Here is a 15,470-nt window from a genome sequence, read left to right as displayed (position 1 = left end):
ACACAGTGAGTGACAAGTGTTACGAAACAATGTTGTTAAACGAACTTTTTATATTATTTATGTATTTGCGTAGGCTTAGGAAGTTGTATATAAAATAAATTTTTTTGTATTGATTACAACACAGTATGGGTTGGTAGCACGACTTGCAAATTTCCCTCCCCGTAGTCGGAAAATTCCTAAAAAGGGAAGGTGTACAAGAATTCATCTGTACTCAGTAGATATATCTTAAAAACACCCTGTAATTATCTACGATAATTACTTTCAGTTATTTATGTCATCATAACAATATTACAACCTTCATTCGATTATATAAATATTGTTATCCTAGATCACGATTCACTAATAATTGCAGAGTCAATTATAAACACTTTTCATGGTCGATGCTGAATAGGCATTTCTAAATATATAAACAGCAAAACTATAACAAGGGAATTCTTATTATTATATTAGACATTCGTCATTCTATTTTGGTGATCAGACGTAATATTTCCACATTAAAGATAGTGTCTCTTTCTTCACGAGACGTTCTTTGGGTGCGGTGCTACCAGCTTATGCTCATGCGAGTGTAAATAAAACAACTCAACAAGTAAAAGCGTATCAATTATTCCACCCCTCGGATAAGGGATAACCACCCTCACCGGGAGCAGATAGCCTTAATGCCAGGGCTGTCATAGCCTTGGTAAGTGTCAGTTTTGTAGACCACAGATGAAATACCTTGGGTACGTTATAGATCGGAATGGGTTACATGTAGATCCAGAAAAGGTCAGGGCAATGTTGGAGATAGCAACTCCAAATAACGCTACTGAAGTGCGTCGTATAGTCAGAACATTTTCGTGGTACCGAAGATTTGAACCAGATTTTTCAACCATTATTGCCCCAATAACAGCGCTGATAAAGAAAAAAGCAAAGTTTCTATGGACCGAGGAGTGTAGCAGATCTTTCAGAAAGATCAAGGAATGTTTGGTAGCCGCACCAGTTTTAACATGTCCAGATTATACCAAGCCATTTACGGTTCAGACAGATGCGTCAGGTTATGGGATTGGAGCAGTACTAGTGCAACCGCATGAAGATGGTGATAGAGTGGTGTCTTATCTTAGCCGTTCCTTAACTCGCCAAGAGCGCAATTACACTACTACAGAGCGTGAATGTCTAGCTGTATTGTGGGCTATTGAAAAATTGCGCCCTTACTTAGAAGGTGTACCGTTCACGGTCATAACCGATCATTATAGTTTGCTTTGGCTGCAAAATTTGAAAGATCTGACTGGACGATTAGCACGATGGGCTGTAAGGCTACAGCAGTACGACTTCAAGGTAATCCATAGGAAGGGCAAAGAAAATATCGTACCAGATATGTTGTCCAGAGCTGTTCCAATCGTCGATTGCATAGAGACCGAAGAGATTGATGAAACAAATTGTGACAAGTGGTATCCGAAAATGCTGATGAAGGTTCAAGGATGTCATAGTAAGTTTGGCAGTTGGAGAGTCGAAGGAGGTAAACTGTGGAAACATGTGGCCAATGAGTATCCTGGGTTGTCATCCATTGATGAAAATTGGAGGCTGGTAGTACCCAAGAAAGATCGGCTTAACATAATCTTAGCAGCTCATGAACCTCCTACATCAGGGCATACTGGCGTGTTCAAGACTTATTCTAGAGTGGCTGAAAAGTATTACTGGCCTAAAATGAGGAATGACATAGCCAATGTTGTACGAAGATGTAAAACCTGCGCTGCTTACAAGCCGTCTCAGCAGAAGCCAACTGACAAAATGGTATCTCATCCTAAGGTTGACCGCCCTTGGGAAATGATCTCGATGGACTTGGTAGGTCCACTACCAAGGTCAAAGCAGGGCCATACATATATTTTAAATGTTACTGATTACTTGAGTAAGTTTACCCTATTGTTTCCCTTGCGGAAAGCTACAGGTGATACGGTGGTGAAAAAGGTGGAAAATGAAGTTTTCTTGATATCTGGAGTGCCTACGATTGTAATATGTGACAACGGTCCTCAATTTAGATCCACCCAGTTTGGAAAATTAATGCAGACTTATAAGTGTTATGTTAAATACAGTGCTGCTTATCACCCCAGGGCTAACCCAACAGAGAGGGTAAATCGAACATTTAAAACTATGTTGGCTATGTATGTGTCAGATAATCACCGAACTTGGGATGAGAACTTACATAAAATTGCTTGTGCTCTTAGAACATCCGCTCATGAGACTACTAAACTAACACCATACTTTGTCAATTTTGGTCGGAATATGAAATTGTCTGGACAAGATTATGCTGCTCTCACTGGGATAAATGACGAAGATGGAACTCAGTCCGGGGATCTATCCAGAAATGAGTCATTTAGAAAAATGTTTTTGGATGTTAGGAATCGTCTGGAAGTTGCTGGGAATAAGAGTTGCGATAGATATAACTTGCGTTGTCGTCATGTCGAGTACCTTCCAAACCAACTTGTCTGGAGGAGGAATTATGCCCAGTCTGACGCTGCAAAATATTTTTCGCATAAACTAGCCCCTAAATTTATAGGCCCCTTTTGTGTGAAGAAACGGATATCACCGTGGACTTATGAGTTATGTGACGACAAGGGCAATAGCAAAGGTGTGTGGCATGCGAAAGATCTTAAACCGGGACCAACTGAGGAGTAGTATATTCGCATTCGTTATGTCTTCCATCATCATCCCGTGTAACAGACCGGGTGGTGTTATGTTTATTATTTTTTTTGTTATTGTTTTTTTTTTCTTTTCCTTTGGCGGAAAAGAAGGATGACTGTAATCGAGTGAATGGTCAACCTTGAAATGTGTCTGGGTATCGTGGCTGAATGATTGTAGTTGTGATCAGATGTGCAATGTGACGCTGCGCTGATTTGTTTTTTTTTCTCTTTTAGAAATTTACTACGTAAATTTCTTGAAGTAGAGGGGGGATTTGTTACGGTCAAAGTTACTGATTAACTTTAGATCATTTCAGGTACATGATTTAAGTATTTATAAGCTAGAATATTCGTTGTAATAAAAACAATTTCATCCATTTGATTAAATATAAATAGCGTGAATTCATTAATTCGATTTGTAGGTATTATATGTTTTTTTTATATTATCATTGAAATTGGTCATTTACTCTATAGCTGACGGCTGTTTGAGTCTAGTTGAATAAATAGCGTTGACAATTCTTCCTTTTCGGATCCAATATGGTACCGCTTCTGGTTATCGTATTTTTGTTCGTTTTATGTTTTGACAGACTTTTAAATCTGTCAAATCAAAGTTCTATTTTTAAAAGAAGAATGTGACGTAGTTGGTGACTTAGCAGCTTGTAAAATCGAAATTGTTGATTTGAACGTCACTGCCGAAATTTTTAAACGTCTGATTTTTTGAAAATAAGGATTTATCTGATCCATCCATTAATTTGGGATCTATAAATCAGACTTTTCCATAAACTAGTAATTATTGGAGTTAGTAAAATTGATTTTAAGGATACATTACTAGTTTAGTCCAATTTTTGGGATAAAATACGGCTGTGGTGTCATTTCTTCGATTTGGTAAGTGATATTTGCATATTGGGTGATCGATTATGTGTGACAACGAGTAAATTGTTCTAGATACGAATGAATGTTTGGTTTGAGGCCAGAAAACGGGTTTCTTTATCGAAGTTGTACTGAAGACACGTGATCCTCTGAACGCTGGAAGACCCCATCGATTTTGGGTAAGTTATGCTATATTACATCTCACCTTGGGGGTTTAAGGGGTACTTGTGAATTTTAATAGTGGGATTAATGCTTGTTTTATTTTAGGGTTTTTTCCAAGAGGTTTTTATTTAAGGCTTCATTTTTTTGTGATTGTAAAATTACTGTGAGACGTTGCATTTTGTTTAGGAAGTTTTTCGTCGCCGGTGGGTCTAAGAGTCTTCGGAAGTGGGTGAAGAACTGGATTTCAGATGAGTTACTTTAATGATTTTGATTTGTAACCATTTAATTTGCTGATCTTCTTTTTTTTAATCTGTAGAATTTGATAATTTAGGTTGCGGTAATTTATTTGTATATTTTATTTGTTGAATTCAGGTATCTACATTAGGTTGGTTTTTTTTAATTTATTAATATTTTCTTTTATAATTTCTTATGTACACGGCTCTTGATCGGATAGTCAATAAATGTTAATTGTCCGCTACGCGCACTCGACTTTACCATTCGCAGAGCTCTACGATTGCGTCTCGAGGTTTATAAATTGCGTTTCTTTTTTTTTTTATATATACGTGTATATTTTTTTTTGTTGCTACCCATATTTAGGTAATTTACCCAGTGATCAGGGGTCGTTGTTTGGTTCAGTTTGGTTAGTTTTAGTAGTTAGTTTAGTGTAATTTAAAAAGTGTTTAATATATTATGTGTTCAATTAAAGTGTCAAAGGTGTAGTATTATTCCGATTCTTTTGGCAAATTCGGGAATTTAGGTACACTGGATTGGTGTTTGGGGCATGAATTTGTCTGGCGCCCTTTTAACAACAAAATAGGAGAATTGGGAATCCACCCCATCTCCACTGTATAAAAGCTAGCCCGCAACACCTGTGCTCTCACCTCCAACGAATTGTGTGTTGCGTTGTGAGGTGGTGGCAAGTTATAATGATTGGAGTAGGGATAGTGCGGCCCCTCATGCGCTTTCTTCGCAAGCTTCTTCGGGTACACATTCTCTCCCTCCTCCAAGCATTATAACTTCACTTGAACTTATACACATTTCAACCTATAGTATATAAATAAATAATATTTCGCCGTAGCGATGACGGTCGCGAATTCAATGCTTTTCTTGATCCAAAAAGTGCACAAGGTCGCTAAAGAAGTTTTCCTTTCAAAAATACTTTAAACACTAATATTATAATGATTAAAGTAGGGATAGTGTGGCCCCTCATTCGCTTGCTTCGCAAGCTCCTTCGGGTACACACTCTGTCCCTCCTCCAACCATTGTAACTTAACTCGAACATATACACATTTCAACCTATAGTATATAAATAAATAATATCTCGCCGTAGCGATGACGGTCGCGAATTCAATGCTTTTCTCCATCCAAAAAGTGCACAAGGTCGCTAAAGAAGTTTTCCTTTCAAAAATACTTTAAACACTAATATTATAATGATTGGAGTAGGGATAGTGTGGCCCCTCATTCGCTTGCTTCGCAAGCTCCTTCGGGTACACACTCTGTCCCTTCTTCTTCTTCTTCTTCTTAACTCAGGCGAGACTCGTTAGTCTCTGGCACTTGGTCATAAGACCTTTGTACCAAACCCTGTTCTTCTCCTTAAACTTTAATAAGTCCTGTGGCCTCAACGAAGGCCAACAGTTTTCTTATTGGTAGTTTTAAGATCTCTTCTGGTTTAAACCTCATTTGACCAGTGAAGTTCTGCCTTACATCATCTAGCACACTGCAATAGCATAGTATGTGTATGGCAGTTTCTTCTTCCATTTCGCACTTTCTGCACCATGGTTCATTCACCTTACCTAGTTTGTATAGGTGATTTCTTAAACGACAATGTCCAGTCACCATTTCAGTGACCGTTTTGATCTCTCGTTTATTGAGGTTCATCAAACTGTTCGAGAGTTTTTTATCAATATTCTTGATTATTTTTTTAGTCTGGATTTGCCCTTGAGTGGTTCTCCATTTATTTTGATGATTCTTTATCAGCCATTTCTGAACCTCGTTTTTCATAGCATCTTTAGTGATGCCACAGAAAGGTTCTGGGCCTTCAAAAGTTTTTCTCGAGCCTTGTTTCGCTAACATATCTGCTCGTTCGTTCCCATGCACCCCTTCATGACCCGGCACCCATATTAAAGACACTTTGTTGTCTTTTGCCAGGTTATTGAGGAGAGCTTTGCAGTTTCTCACCAGTTTAGATTTGGTGAGAGGGTTCTTTACAGCCAGAATAGCCGATTGGCTATCTGTGTAAATGTTGATTCTCTTAGCTTTAGGGTCCTCATCAATTATTTCATCAATGCAGGCCACCAAAGCAAAAACTTCAGCCTGGAACACCGTTGTATGTTGACCTAGGCTGTACGATTTATTATAGTTACATGTTTGCCCAAAGACTCCTGATCCAGTACCATGGGCAGTTTTAGATCCATCAGTGAACCATATTAAGTCTCCATTAATGTTTGGGACTTTTTGTTCTCTAGATGGTATAATTGTGTTAATCTTCTCAGTGAAGATTAGTTCTGGTGTCATCATATCTAAGTTCATCATAAAGATGTATTCCTCAAGTATAGTCCCAGTAATGTTTGTGTGGCTATTCAATACATAATTTGGCCTCCAAGTATTGTTTGCTTTGAGCCTCAGGATGGTCATAAAGGCTACCGCCGAAATATACAATTCCAGCGGAGGGAGACCTGTGATAGCCTCTAATGAAGCCGTTCCTGTACTATTCAAGGGACTTGCTCTGGGGGACTCTGTCCCTTCTCCAACCATTATAACTTCGTTCGAACTTATACGCAATTTGACCTATAGTATCTAAATTACTAATATCTCGCCGTGTCGATGATGATCGCGAGATCAATGCTTTTTCTCCATCCACAGAGGAGTGCTATACCTACATTATATACGCGTTGGGTGCGTCCTATACTATTTATATATACATACACATAATACATAAACGTACAAGCATTATAACTTCGGTCGAACTTATACACATTTCAACCTATAATATATAAATAACTAATATCTCGCCGAAGCGATGGCGGTCGCGAATTCAATGCTTTTTCCCCATCCAAAAAGTGCACAACGTCGCTAAAGAAGTTTTCCCTTCAAAAATACTTACACTAATCAGTTATAATGATAGGAGTAGGGATACTGCGGCACCTCATGCGCTTGCTTCGCAAGCTATTTCTGGTACACACTCTGTTCCTCCTCCAACCATTATCACTTCGTTCGAACTTATGCGCAAATCAACCTATAGTATATAAATGACTAATATCTCGCCGTAGCGATGAAGGTCGCGAATTCAGTGGTTTTTCCACATCCAAAAAATGCACAAGGTCGTTAAAGAAGTTTTCGCTTCAAAAATACTTTAAACACTAATAAGTTATAATGATTGGAGTAGGGATAGTGGGGGGGGGGGATCTCATGCGGTTTCTTCGCAAGGTCCTTCGGGTACACATTCTCTCCCCACTCCAAGCATTATAACTTCGGTCGAACTTATACACATTTCAACCTATAGTATGTATATAAATCACTAATATCTCGCCGTAGCGATGAAGGTCGCGAATTCAATGGTTTTTTCCCATCCAAAAAGTGCACAAGGTCGTTAAAGAAGTTTTCACTTCAAAAATACTTTAAACATAAATCAGTTATAATGTTTGGAGTAGAGATAGTGTGGCCCCTCATGCGCTTGCTTTGCGAGCTGCTTATATACAGGGTGTAACAAAAATGCAGGTCATAAATTAAATCACATATTCTGGGACTAAAAATAGTTTGATTGAACCTAACTTACCTTAGTACAAATGTGCACATAAAAAAATTTGCAGCCCTTTGAAGTTATAAAATGAAAATCGATTTTTTCTAATATATCGAAAACTATTAGAGATTTTGTATTGAAAATGGACATGTATTAGTCCGTTCTTATGATAGGGACATCTCAAAAAGTAATAATAGTAAATTTTTACATCCCCTAAAAGTTTTATGGGGATTTTGTTCCCTTAAACCCCCCCCCAAACTTATGTTTACGTTCCAATTAAATTATTACTGCGGTACGATTAGTTGAACACAATGTTTTTAAAACTTTTTTGCCTCTCAGTATTTTTTCGTTAAGCCAGTTTTTATCGAGATGCGGCTTCTTTTTTAATATGTTTACATAAAAATTTTATGGGGGTTTTGTGCTCTTAAACGCCCCAAATGTTTGGGTACTTTTAAATTAAATTATTATTGTGGTACCATTAGTTAAATACAATATTTTTAAAACTTTTTTGCCGCTTAGTATTTTTTCGATAAATTATTTTTTATCGAGATATTAATATGTTTCAAAATATACCTAAAAAAATGTAAATTCACAATAAATTTTCATATTACATATTACCAGGTCTCTATAATCTTACTTCCCACATAAAAATTTGTGTTGGATTTTACAAATGTTTAAAGTATCTCGATAAAAAATGACTAATCGAAAAATTTCAAAGAGACAAAAAAGTTTTAAAAATATTTTGTTTAACTAATGGTACCACAATGGTAGAAGAGCGATGGACTAAATGTAAAGAAGCTATGCACACAGCGGCTGAAACTGTATTAAAACCTATCAAGACCAGAAAAAACGAAGATTAGTTCGATGAAGAGTGTAGACATATCAACCAACAAAAAAATGAAGCATATAAGAGACTCAAGCAGCACAGAACGAGATCAACTCTGGAAGATTATGAAAATCTTTTTCAATCAATCAATCAATATTCTTAATTTCATCTGACTTTTATAAGTATTGAAATGCGTCAAAAACAATCTATGATCTATGAGTAAAAACTATAAGTACATAAAAACAGTTAACATAAAAACATATAAAATATACACAAAAACATACAAATTGTTAAAAAGATGCCTGCAAGTATTCCTCTAACGAATTGAAAGTGTTTACCAGAATTAAGTCCTTAACTGCTCTCTTAAATACATAAATATTTGACTCTTTAACATAATTAGGTAATTTATTATACAAACGAACGCATGTTGGGTAAGGACCCTTGCCCACAACGGTCAAGTGGCGAACAGGGGTTACCAAATCATTTCTGTAACGAAAATTGTAGCCACTCATTAACATCATTTCTGCAAATAAAATTGCATCTATGTGACTTTACATAAACAACACAACTGAAAATATACAGCGAAATTACAGTTAAAATATTTAATTGTTTAAAAACTGGTCTACAGGAATCAAGCGCCAATCTATCATCTTAGAAGAGAAGAAAAGAGAATGTTTAGAAGAAAAAAGAAAGAACAATACGAACACGCTATAAACGAAATTGTTAACTACCACAATGGAAAAGACTCACGAGAATTCTACCAACAGATAAACAGCTGCAGAAAAGAATTTAAACCCAGAATAATAGCCTGTAAAGATAGGAACGACTCTATAATTAGTAACAAAGAACAGATACTAAACTGATGGGCGAACCATTTTGAAGAACTGCTTAGTGACAATCATGAAGATGGCGAGATTGAGGATCCCATGTTTCAAATGAATGAAGATGATCGGCAACCACTCTCCACCGAAGAATAATCCATCTCCACCGAAGCCCCCGGTTCGGATAATCTTCCTGCCGAACTTTTCAAAAACGGCGGCGACACCCTCCTGAAACACATGCATAAACTGATAACTGCAATCTGGCAACAGAAAGAAACACCCACAGACTGGAAGTTAGGTGTACTGTGTCCTCTACACAAAAAGGGAGACATGATGGTGTGTGATAATTATAGAGGCATCACCCTACTCAATATGGCATATAAAGTGTTGTCCAACGTATTGTACAAAAGACTCCTCCCTTACGCCGAACAAATAGTGGGAGGATATCAGTGCGGTTTCCGTCCAATAAATCAACAACGGACCAGATATTTACAGTGCCGCAGATCCTTGAAAAAACCCTACAATTCGGCGTCGACACCCACTACATATTCGTTGACTTCAAAGCCGCACATGACTCCGTTAATAGAAATAAACTTCTATTGCTATGGTAGAATTTCGAATACCGTTTCATCTTGTCCAATTAACTAAACTCACAGGAGCAGAGAGCATGGTAAAAATCCAAAACGATCTCTCAAGACCCTTCCATTGCAAAAATGGGCTAAGACAGGGTGATGGACTATCGTGGCTCTTATTTATGCCATGGTCTACTTATTCCCAAATTTTGGTGCACTATCTCAATCACTACCCCCACCCCTTTGTCGGCCACGCAGCGTTCCGCCCCTAGAGATTTTACTTAGTTACGTCATGACCTACTTATTCCCAAATTTTGGTGCACTATGTCGATCATGACCGTCACAAAAAAAAAATAAAAACCGCGACCTTGACCCCTTATAACTACCCTCGTCCCCCACTCTGGTTTCCGCCCGTTGGGGAAAGTCATGTACACAATTAATTCAACATATCCCCGTATAGTTTTTCCATATTACTTATCACGCACAAAATCCGCTTATATCTCTCCGACTATAAGTCGAGCGCACGTTTGAAAATAGGACACCACACTATTGTATAATTGGAAAACGACAACAAATAAATCAGAAAATAAGGAAACTTCGTTATAACAAAGAACAAACTATATAAAAAACATCAATAAAACACTTCTGGCTATAATCTTCGAAATAAAATAATATCAAAATAAAACAAAGAAACCAAAAGCTTATACTGATGGTTTAGAGTTTGGCAGAGAAAAATTAACAATAAATGATTACATGTTTATTACCTTTACAGTCCTCTGATTATCCCGGCATTTTTTTCTTAATAAACTCCACCATTCGCTGTTGTCATTATATTTGAAATTTCGTTTTTTTAAACCTGCATTTATTAGTTCTAATGCACTTTTTATGTCACTTTGTATCGCTACTTCAGATTTTACACTATTGTGCAATTCTTCGGCAGTAATATCGATTTGAATTACTTTAACATTTGGAGAAAATCTTGGAGGTCTGCCAAAATGCAAAATCCAGTTAAGTCGTGCTCCCAGAAGTAGAATAACGTCAGCTTGTTGTAAAGCGGTCGATCTTAAAAATAATTATATACCTTAGCTATGATACCAATTTTTCACTTTAAAATGATAATTACGGATATTGAAAAGTTGAGCTTCAAAATTTAAATAGTAATCGCTTGTAAAGAAAACATAAAACTTGGTGTAAATTCTTTCAACAGTCAATATTAGTATGTTATATAATTATAATTGAACTCTGTATGAGTGTGATATACGTATAGTTTTAAAATATCAAGCATAAATAGTACAATACAAAAACTGAGGAAGCATGTGCAAGTTAATATCAAATTCCATATTATATAATTCCATTCTTGACCATATGTTTACCTAAATTTTAAGAAAACTGGATTTCATATTGCCAAACTTAACCCTTCTAATTATTAATTTGGATATAAAAATGTGAGAGTGACCAAAGAGAGCACAACAACAAAACCTATACGAAGCCTATATCCATAATAAACCTATATTAACGGTTTAATTGCTTAAGTAGTTATTCCTATACTCTTAGACAAGACCCATCAGTATTAAATGGACAAAATTAGCAGTAGATCGATATCTTTGGAGAAGCTTGCCGAAGGAGACCAAGGCTTGACTTGAGCTGTAGTGCCATTGGATGGATAAAATTAAAAATTGAATGATTTGCTCATTAGTTTGGAGTTTGTTAAAAATTCTATAATCGAAGTACAAAATCATCAAACGTTGAAGTAATCAATCCATTGAGCACGACAATGATACGGTATGGTATAGTACATACCCAATAACATATACGTTTGTATGCCAGCCTCAAACATCCAATATTTTTTTTTTCAAATTTCTGGTTAAATTGTCGAAAAGCGAAAAATTTTAGGCTTATTTTAGTTAAAGCTAACATTATTATTACCAATAATATCAGCTCAAAAATTGACTTTCAATCGTATTTTATAGAGACAACATAGCTACCTTTTTCAAATAGAAATGCGAACGCCTTCGATTCGACATCATATAATCGTAATTATTTTCTTCGATTACAGAAACAACAAAAAAAAGTAATTATTTCCAGAGTACTGAAAATAGAAATAGAAATAGAAAAAAGTGTCATCCTGATATATTTTTTTATTTAGCTTAAATTCCTCGACAACTAAGGCCATTGGCTTGGTACAGTTGATTTCGCAATTAGATTATAGTGTAGTGTGCAGTGTGTGTGTTGAGTAAATGTCATGTTACTTAATAAAGTTGACTTTATAGTCTTTACAAAGAGGCGCTAGGAGAGCGTGAGTATTTATTATTTAATATCATAAATATAGTGTTTTAACTTCATAATATATAGCTCTGAGAATTTTTTTACCTACCTTTTTAATTTCTCCACATCTGATATTTTCATTTCCCGTACTTCGCCATACCATATTGTAGCAAGATAAATTAAACAAACATAAAAATATACTTAGACATTATTGTTAGGTCATAGGCTTGATAAACTTTGTGCTACATAACTTTTTGTAATACCCCGGTAAGCTACAGTCTCAGAGAATTAAGGGAGTGAGTTTTTGAAATAATATTTAATATTAAGAAAAAAGTATTAATTATTGGGCGCCATCAACAAATCAAAATATACTGCCATATTCCTATACAAAAATTACAAAAAAAAAACTACTTGCAATGGCATTCCATTGAATAGAAATCGGTACTTACCATTGCGGTCTGAGGTAGTCTGTATGTTTTATGACAATAAGGATCAGAGATATATTGTGCAAAATAAAAAGACATACATATAAGTTTAAAACATATTCATTGTTTATTTATAGAAAAAAATGGTGAAAAAGCAAAACTGAATTGGCAAGAAGTGAATAAATATATTAAGTCCTTCACGTTTTCAAAAGTTCGAAGAAAAATAATTAAACAGTTCGTTACAAATACCTGATGATCTGCGGTTGTACTGTTGGCTGGAGCTGGCCTTGTGTAGCTCGGCTGGAACTCTGGTAGAACGACACTTCACTAAGCCAAGCCGCACACCAAAGAAACATGAAACGAAAAACATGAAACATGAAACGAAAAACATGTTTCATGAAACTAAAACACTGCTAAACAAATCTCAAAGTCCGCCTACCAATGAAACGAGTGTGATTCATGCTCATGACACATTTTTATTTTCGGAGAGTTTCATAAATGGTCGGACGTATATTTGTTTAGCACTGTTTTATTTCCATGAAACGTAATTTACGTTTCATGTTTCTTTGATGTGCGGCCTGCCTAACAGTTTACAGTTTCTGATCGAAAGTACTGTTACACAAATTGTTTTTGTATGAAAGATAAAATTCCATAGTCTTGTTTTATTTTTAAAAAAGTAACTGCTTAATTTGATTATTAATGAAGCATTTCATCAATTTAATGATAAAAACAATTTGTTTAAACAATTGATCTTTAGTTAAAAGGTCGGGAACCACGTCCCGCGAAGCTTGAATTAAGTTATTCTTGAAAAAGGCATACTCTACGCCACTACTAAATACACTGTTCCATTTATTTTACTGGAACAACAACACAAGAATATACCGGTATGGTATTTATGACAAACACATCGCTCTTGCTACTTTCACTACAGAATCTACTCAAGATTCCATCTGAGCCTAACTTTGGCACAGACAAAAAAACTGGACTTCACTGCATGTCTGATCAAACTTAACTGATTTTCCTCAGAACTTTGACTTTCTGTCCTAAACTCTATTCCCTCTCCTTCCTGTCGCCTAATTCTCTTTTTTGACCAATAAAAAAATATCTAAGCTTCCTACACTTATTACTAACCAATAGGGAAAATCAAAACACATTCTAAATCCAACCTCTTTGGTAGGGAATTATACTCTTTAACCAATAGGGTCATTTAGCCATGTCAGGGAACCTCACTTAGTTCTAACATTTTCAAGAAAGATATTGCTGAGTCCACAATTAACCTCCGCGCTCTCTGATACCCAAATCAACACGTATTGTGTATATAACTGCCTAAATTCGTGGCGCCAAAGACCATTATAATACAATGTAACTCTTTTTTACATCACAAACTGAACGGGCGAAAATTAAACACAGAAAATCGAATGTAGATACCTATGACTGTAAAATATAATAACGTCTTTTTTTAACAAGGTGGATGAACTACGATTGAATTATTTTCACGTTTTATCGGGACAGAAATAAATTCCTTGAATTTATTCTTTTGTCTACAAAATAATAACACAAAAATAAGATAAGATATGTTAAAGCTTTTTCGGACGCATAGGCTTCTTTCATCCTTGACTTACACCACGAATAACATAAGAATAATGATGTCTAGAGAGCGGAATATATGCAAAGTGCATATAGATGCATATATTGCATATTTTCAGACAACAAACACAACATTGCATATTTAAGCTAAACACGATTTATTTTGCATATTTTAAAAATAAATTATATAAAAGTTTAAAATTTTCCTCTCTTAGTTGGAATTTTATAACTTCGATATGAACGAGCTCGTTATTTATCTATCTATCGCTCATTATTATCTATCTGGACTTTCCCATTACTACCTGAATTTAACAATTATGGGTGTTCCCAGAAAAATATTATTTTATTAGCGTAGCAAGTCGTAGGTACCTACCTGCTTTTAAGGGTCTAATATTTATTTTGTCTGTTTCCGGCCAACATTTGTTTAAAGTAAACGTTGTATCGTATTTGAAAAAGAAAAAGAAAAAGAAAAAGAAAAAGAAAAAAAAAAGAAAGAGGAACAACCAATGCATGTGGCGGAAATGAGAATGCTTAGATGGATGAGTGGAGTGACAAAGAAGGATAAAATTAGAAATGAGTATATTAGGGGAAGTCTAGGTGTGGCACCAATTGATGCCAAAATGAGAGAGCATAGGTTAAGATGGTTTGGTCATGTTCAACGTCGAGACATTAATCACCCAATACGAAGAATAGCTGAAGTGCAGATTCCTGGAAGGAGTAGGAGAGGAAGACCAAAGAAGACCTGGGGGGAGACGATAAGGCAGGACATGTTAGTAAAGGGGATTGACATTGGCATGACCCAAGATAGAATTGTGTGGAGAAATGCAATTAGGGAAGCCGACCCCGCATAGGGATAAGGCAAAGAGAATGATGAGAATGATGTTGTATCGTATTTAGTGTTTTTGAAGTGATTGGTATATATTAAATTTAAATATGTCTACCATTCAAAAAAGTGCTTGTTATAAAGTGTTTTCCCGAGTTAAAACTAAGTGGAGACAAAGTATTTTGCAAGGCCTGTTCCAAAATCGTAAGTTACATTCATTTTCACATTTCATTTTTTAAATGAGGAACTGACAAACAAAAGCATCATGTCCCACAAAAGAAATTTTTCTGGAAAGGGTGTTTTTATTCGACAAATTCGCTTTTACTTCTATAAAGACGGACATAGAGAGAAGCATCAAAATACAAAAATCCATCAAATTGTAGACAATTCCGCTTTTGTTTGTTGTTGTGTGTCATTTCATTTGTTTTTATGTGAAAAATAAATATGTATTAAACATAAATGTAGGTTGAATTTTTTAAACGTAAATGTTTATATTTAATATATTGTTTTATTTTTGAGTATTTTTAATATGCATTTGCATATTTAGACAAATTTAGAAAAAATACCTGCATATTTGTAGTAAAAGTAATGCATATATATGCGCATATTTTGGTAATGTTGTGTTGCACATATTCCGCTCTCTAATGATGTCTTAGCATCATTAACGCTATAAAAAAATACAAGATAAACATGTTACTCTTGACTTGGATGCACAAAGTATCTCATTTC

At 35.5% G+C, this 15,470-nt stretch overlaps 1 protein-coding gene across 1 annotated transcript in view; it reads right to left on the bottom strand.

Moving 5' to 3' along the window:
- Window positions 1–15,470, bottom strand: part of LOC126888127 (2-hydroxyacyl-CoA lyase 1) — a 784,683-nt gene that overhangs the window by 232,673 nt on the left and 536,540 nt on the right. The window contains exon 5 of the mRNA XM_050656138.1: window positions 10,406–10,703. Within this exon, the coding sequence (XP_050512095.1) occupies window positions 10,406–10,703 (298 nt within the window). The remainder of the gene's footprint in view (window positions 1–10,405; window positions 10,704–15,470) is intronic.

Source organism: Diabrotica virgifera, chromosome 7 (assembly GCF_917563875.1).
Source record: "Diabrotica virgifera virgifera chromosome 7, PGI_DIABVI_V3a".
NCBI classification, from domain to species: Eukaryota; Metazoa; Arthropoda; class Insecta; order Coleoptera; family Chrysomelidae; genus Diabrotica; species Diabrotica virgifera.
This window is presented reverse-complemented; position numbering and strand designations above follow the sequence as displayed.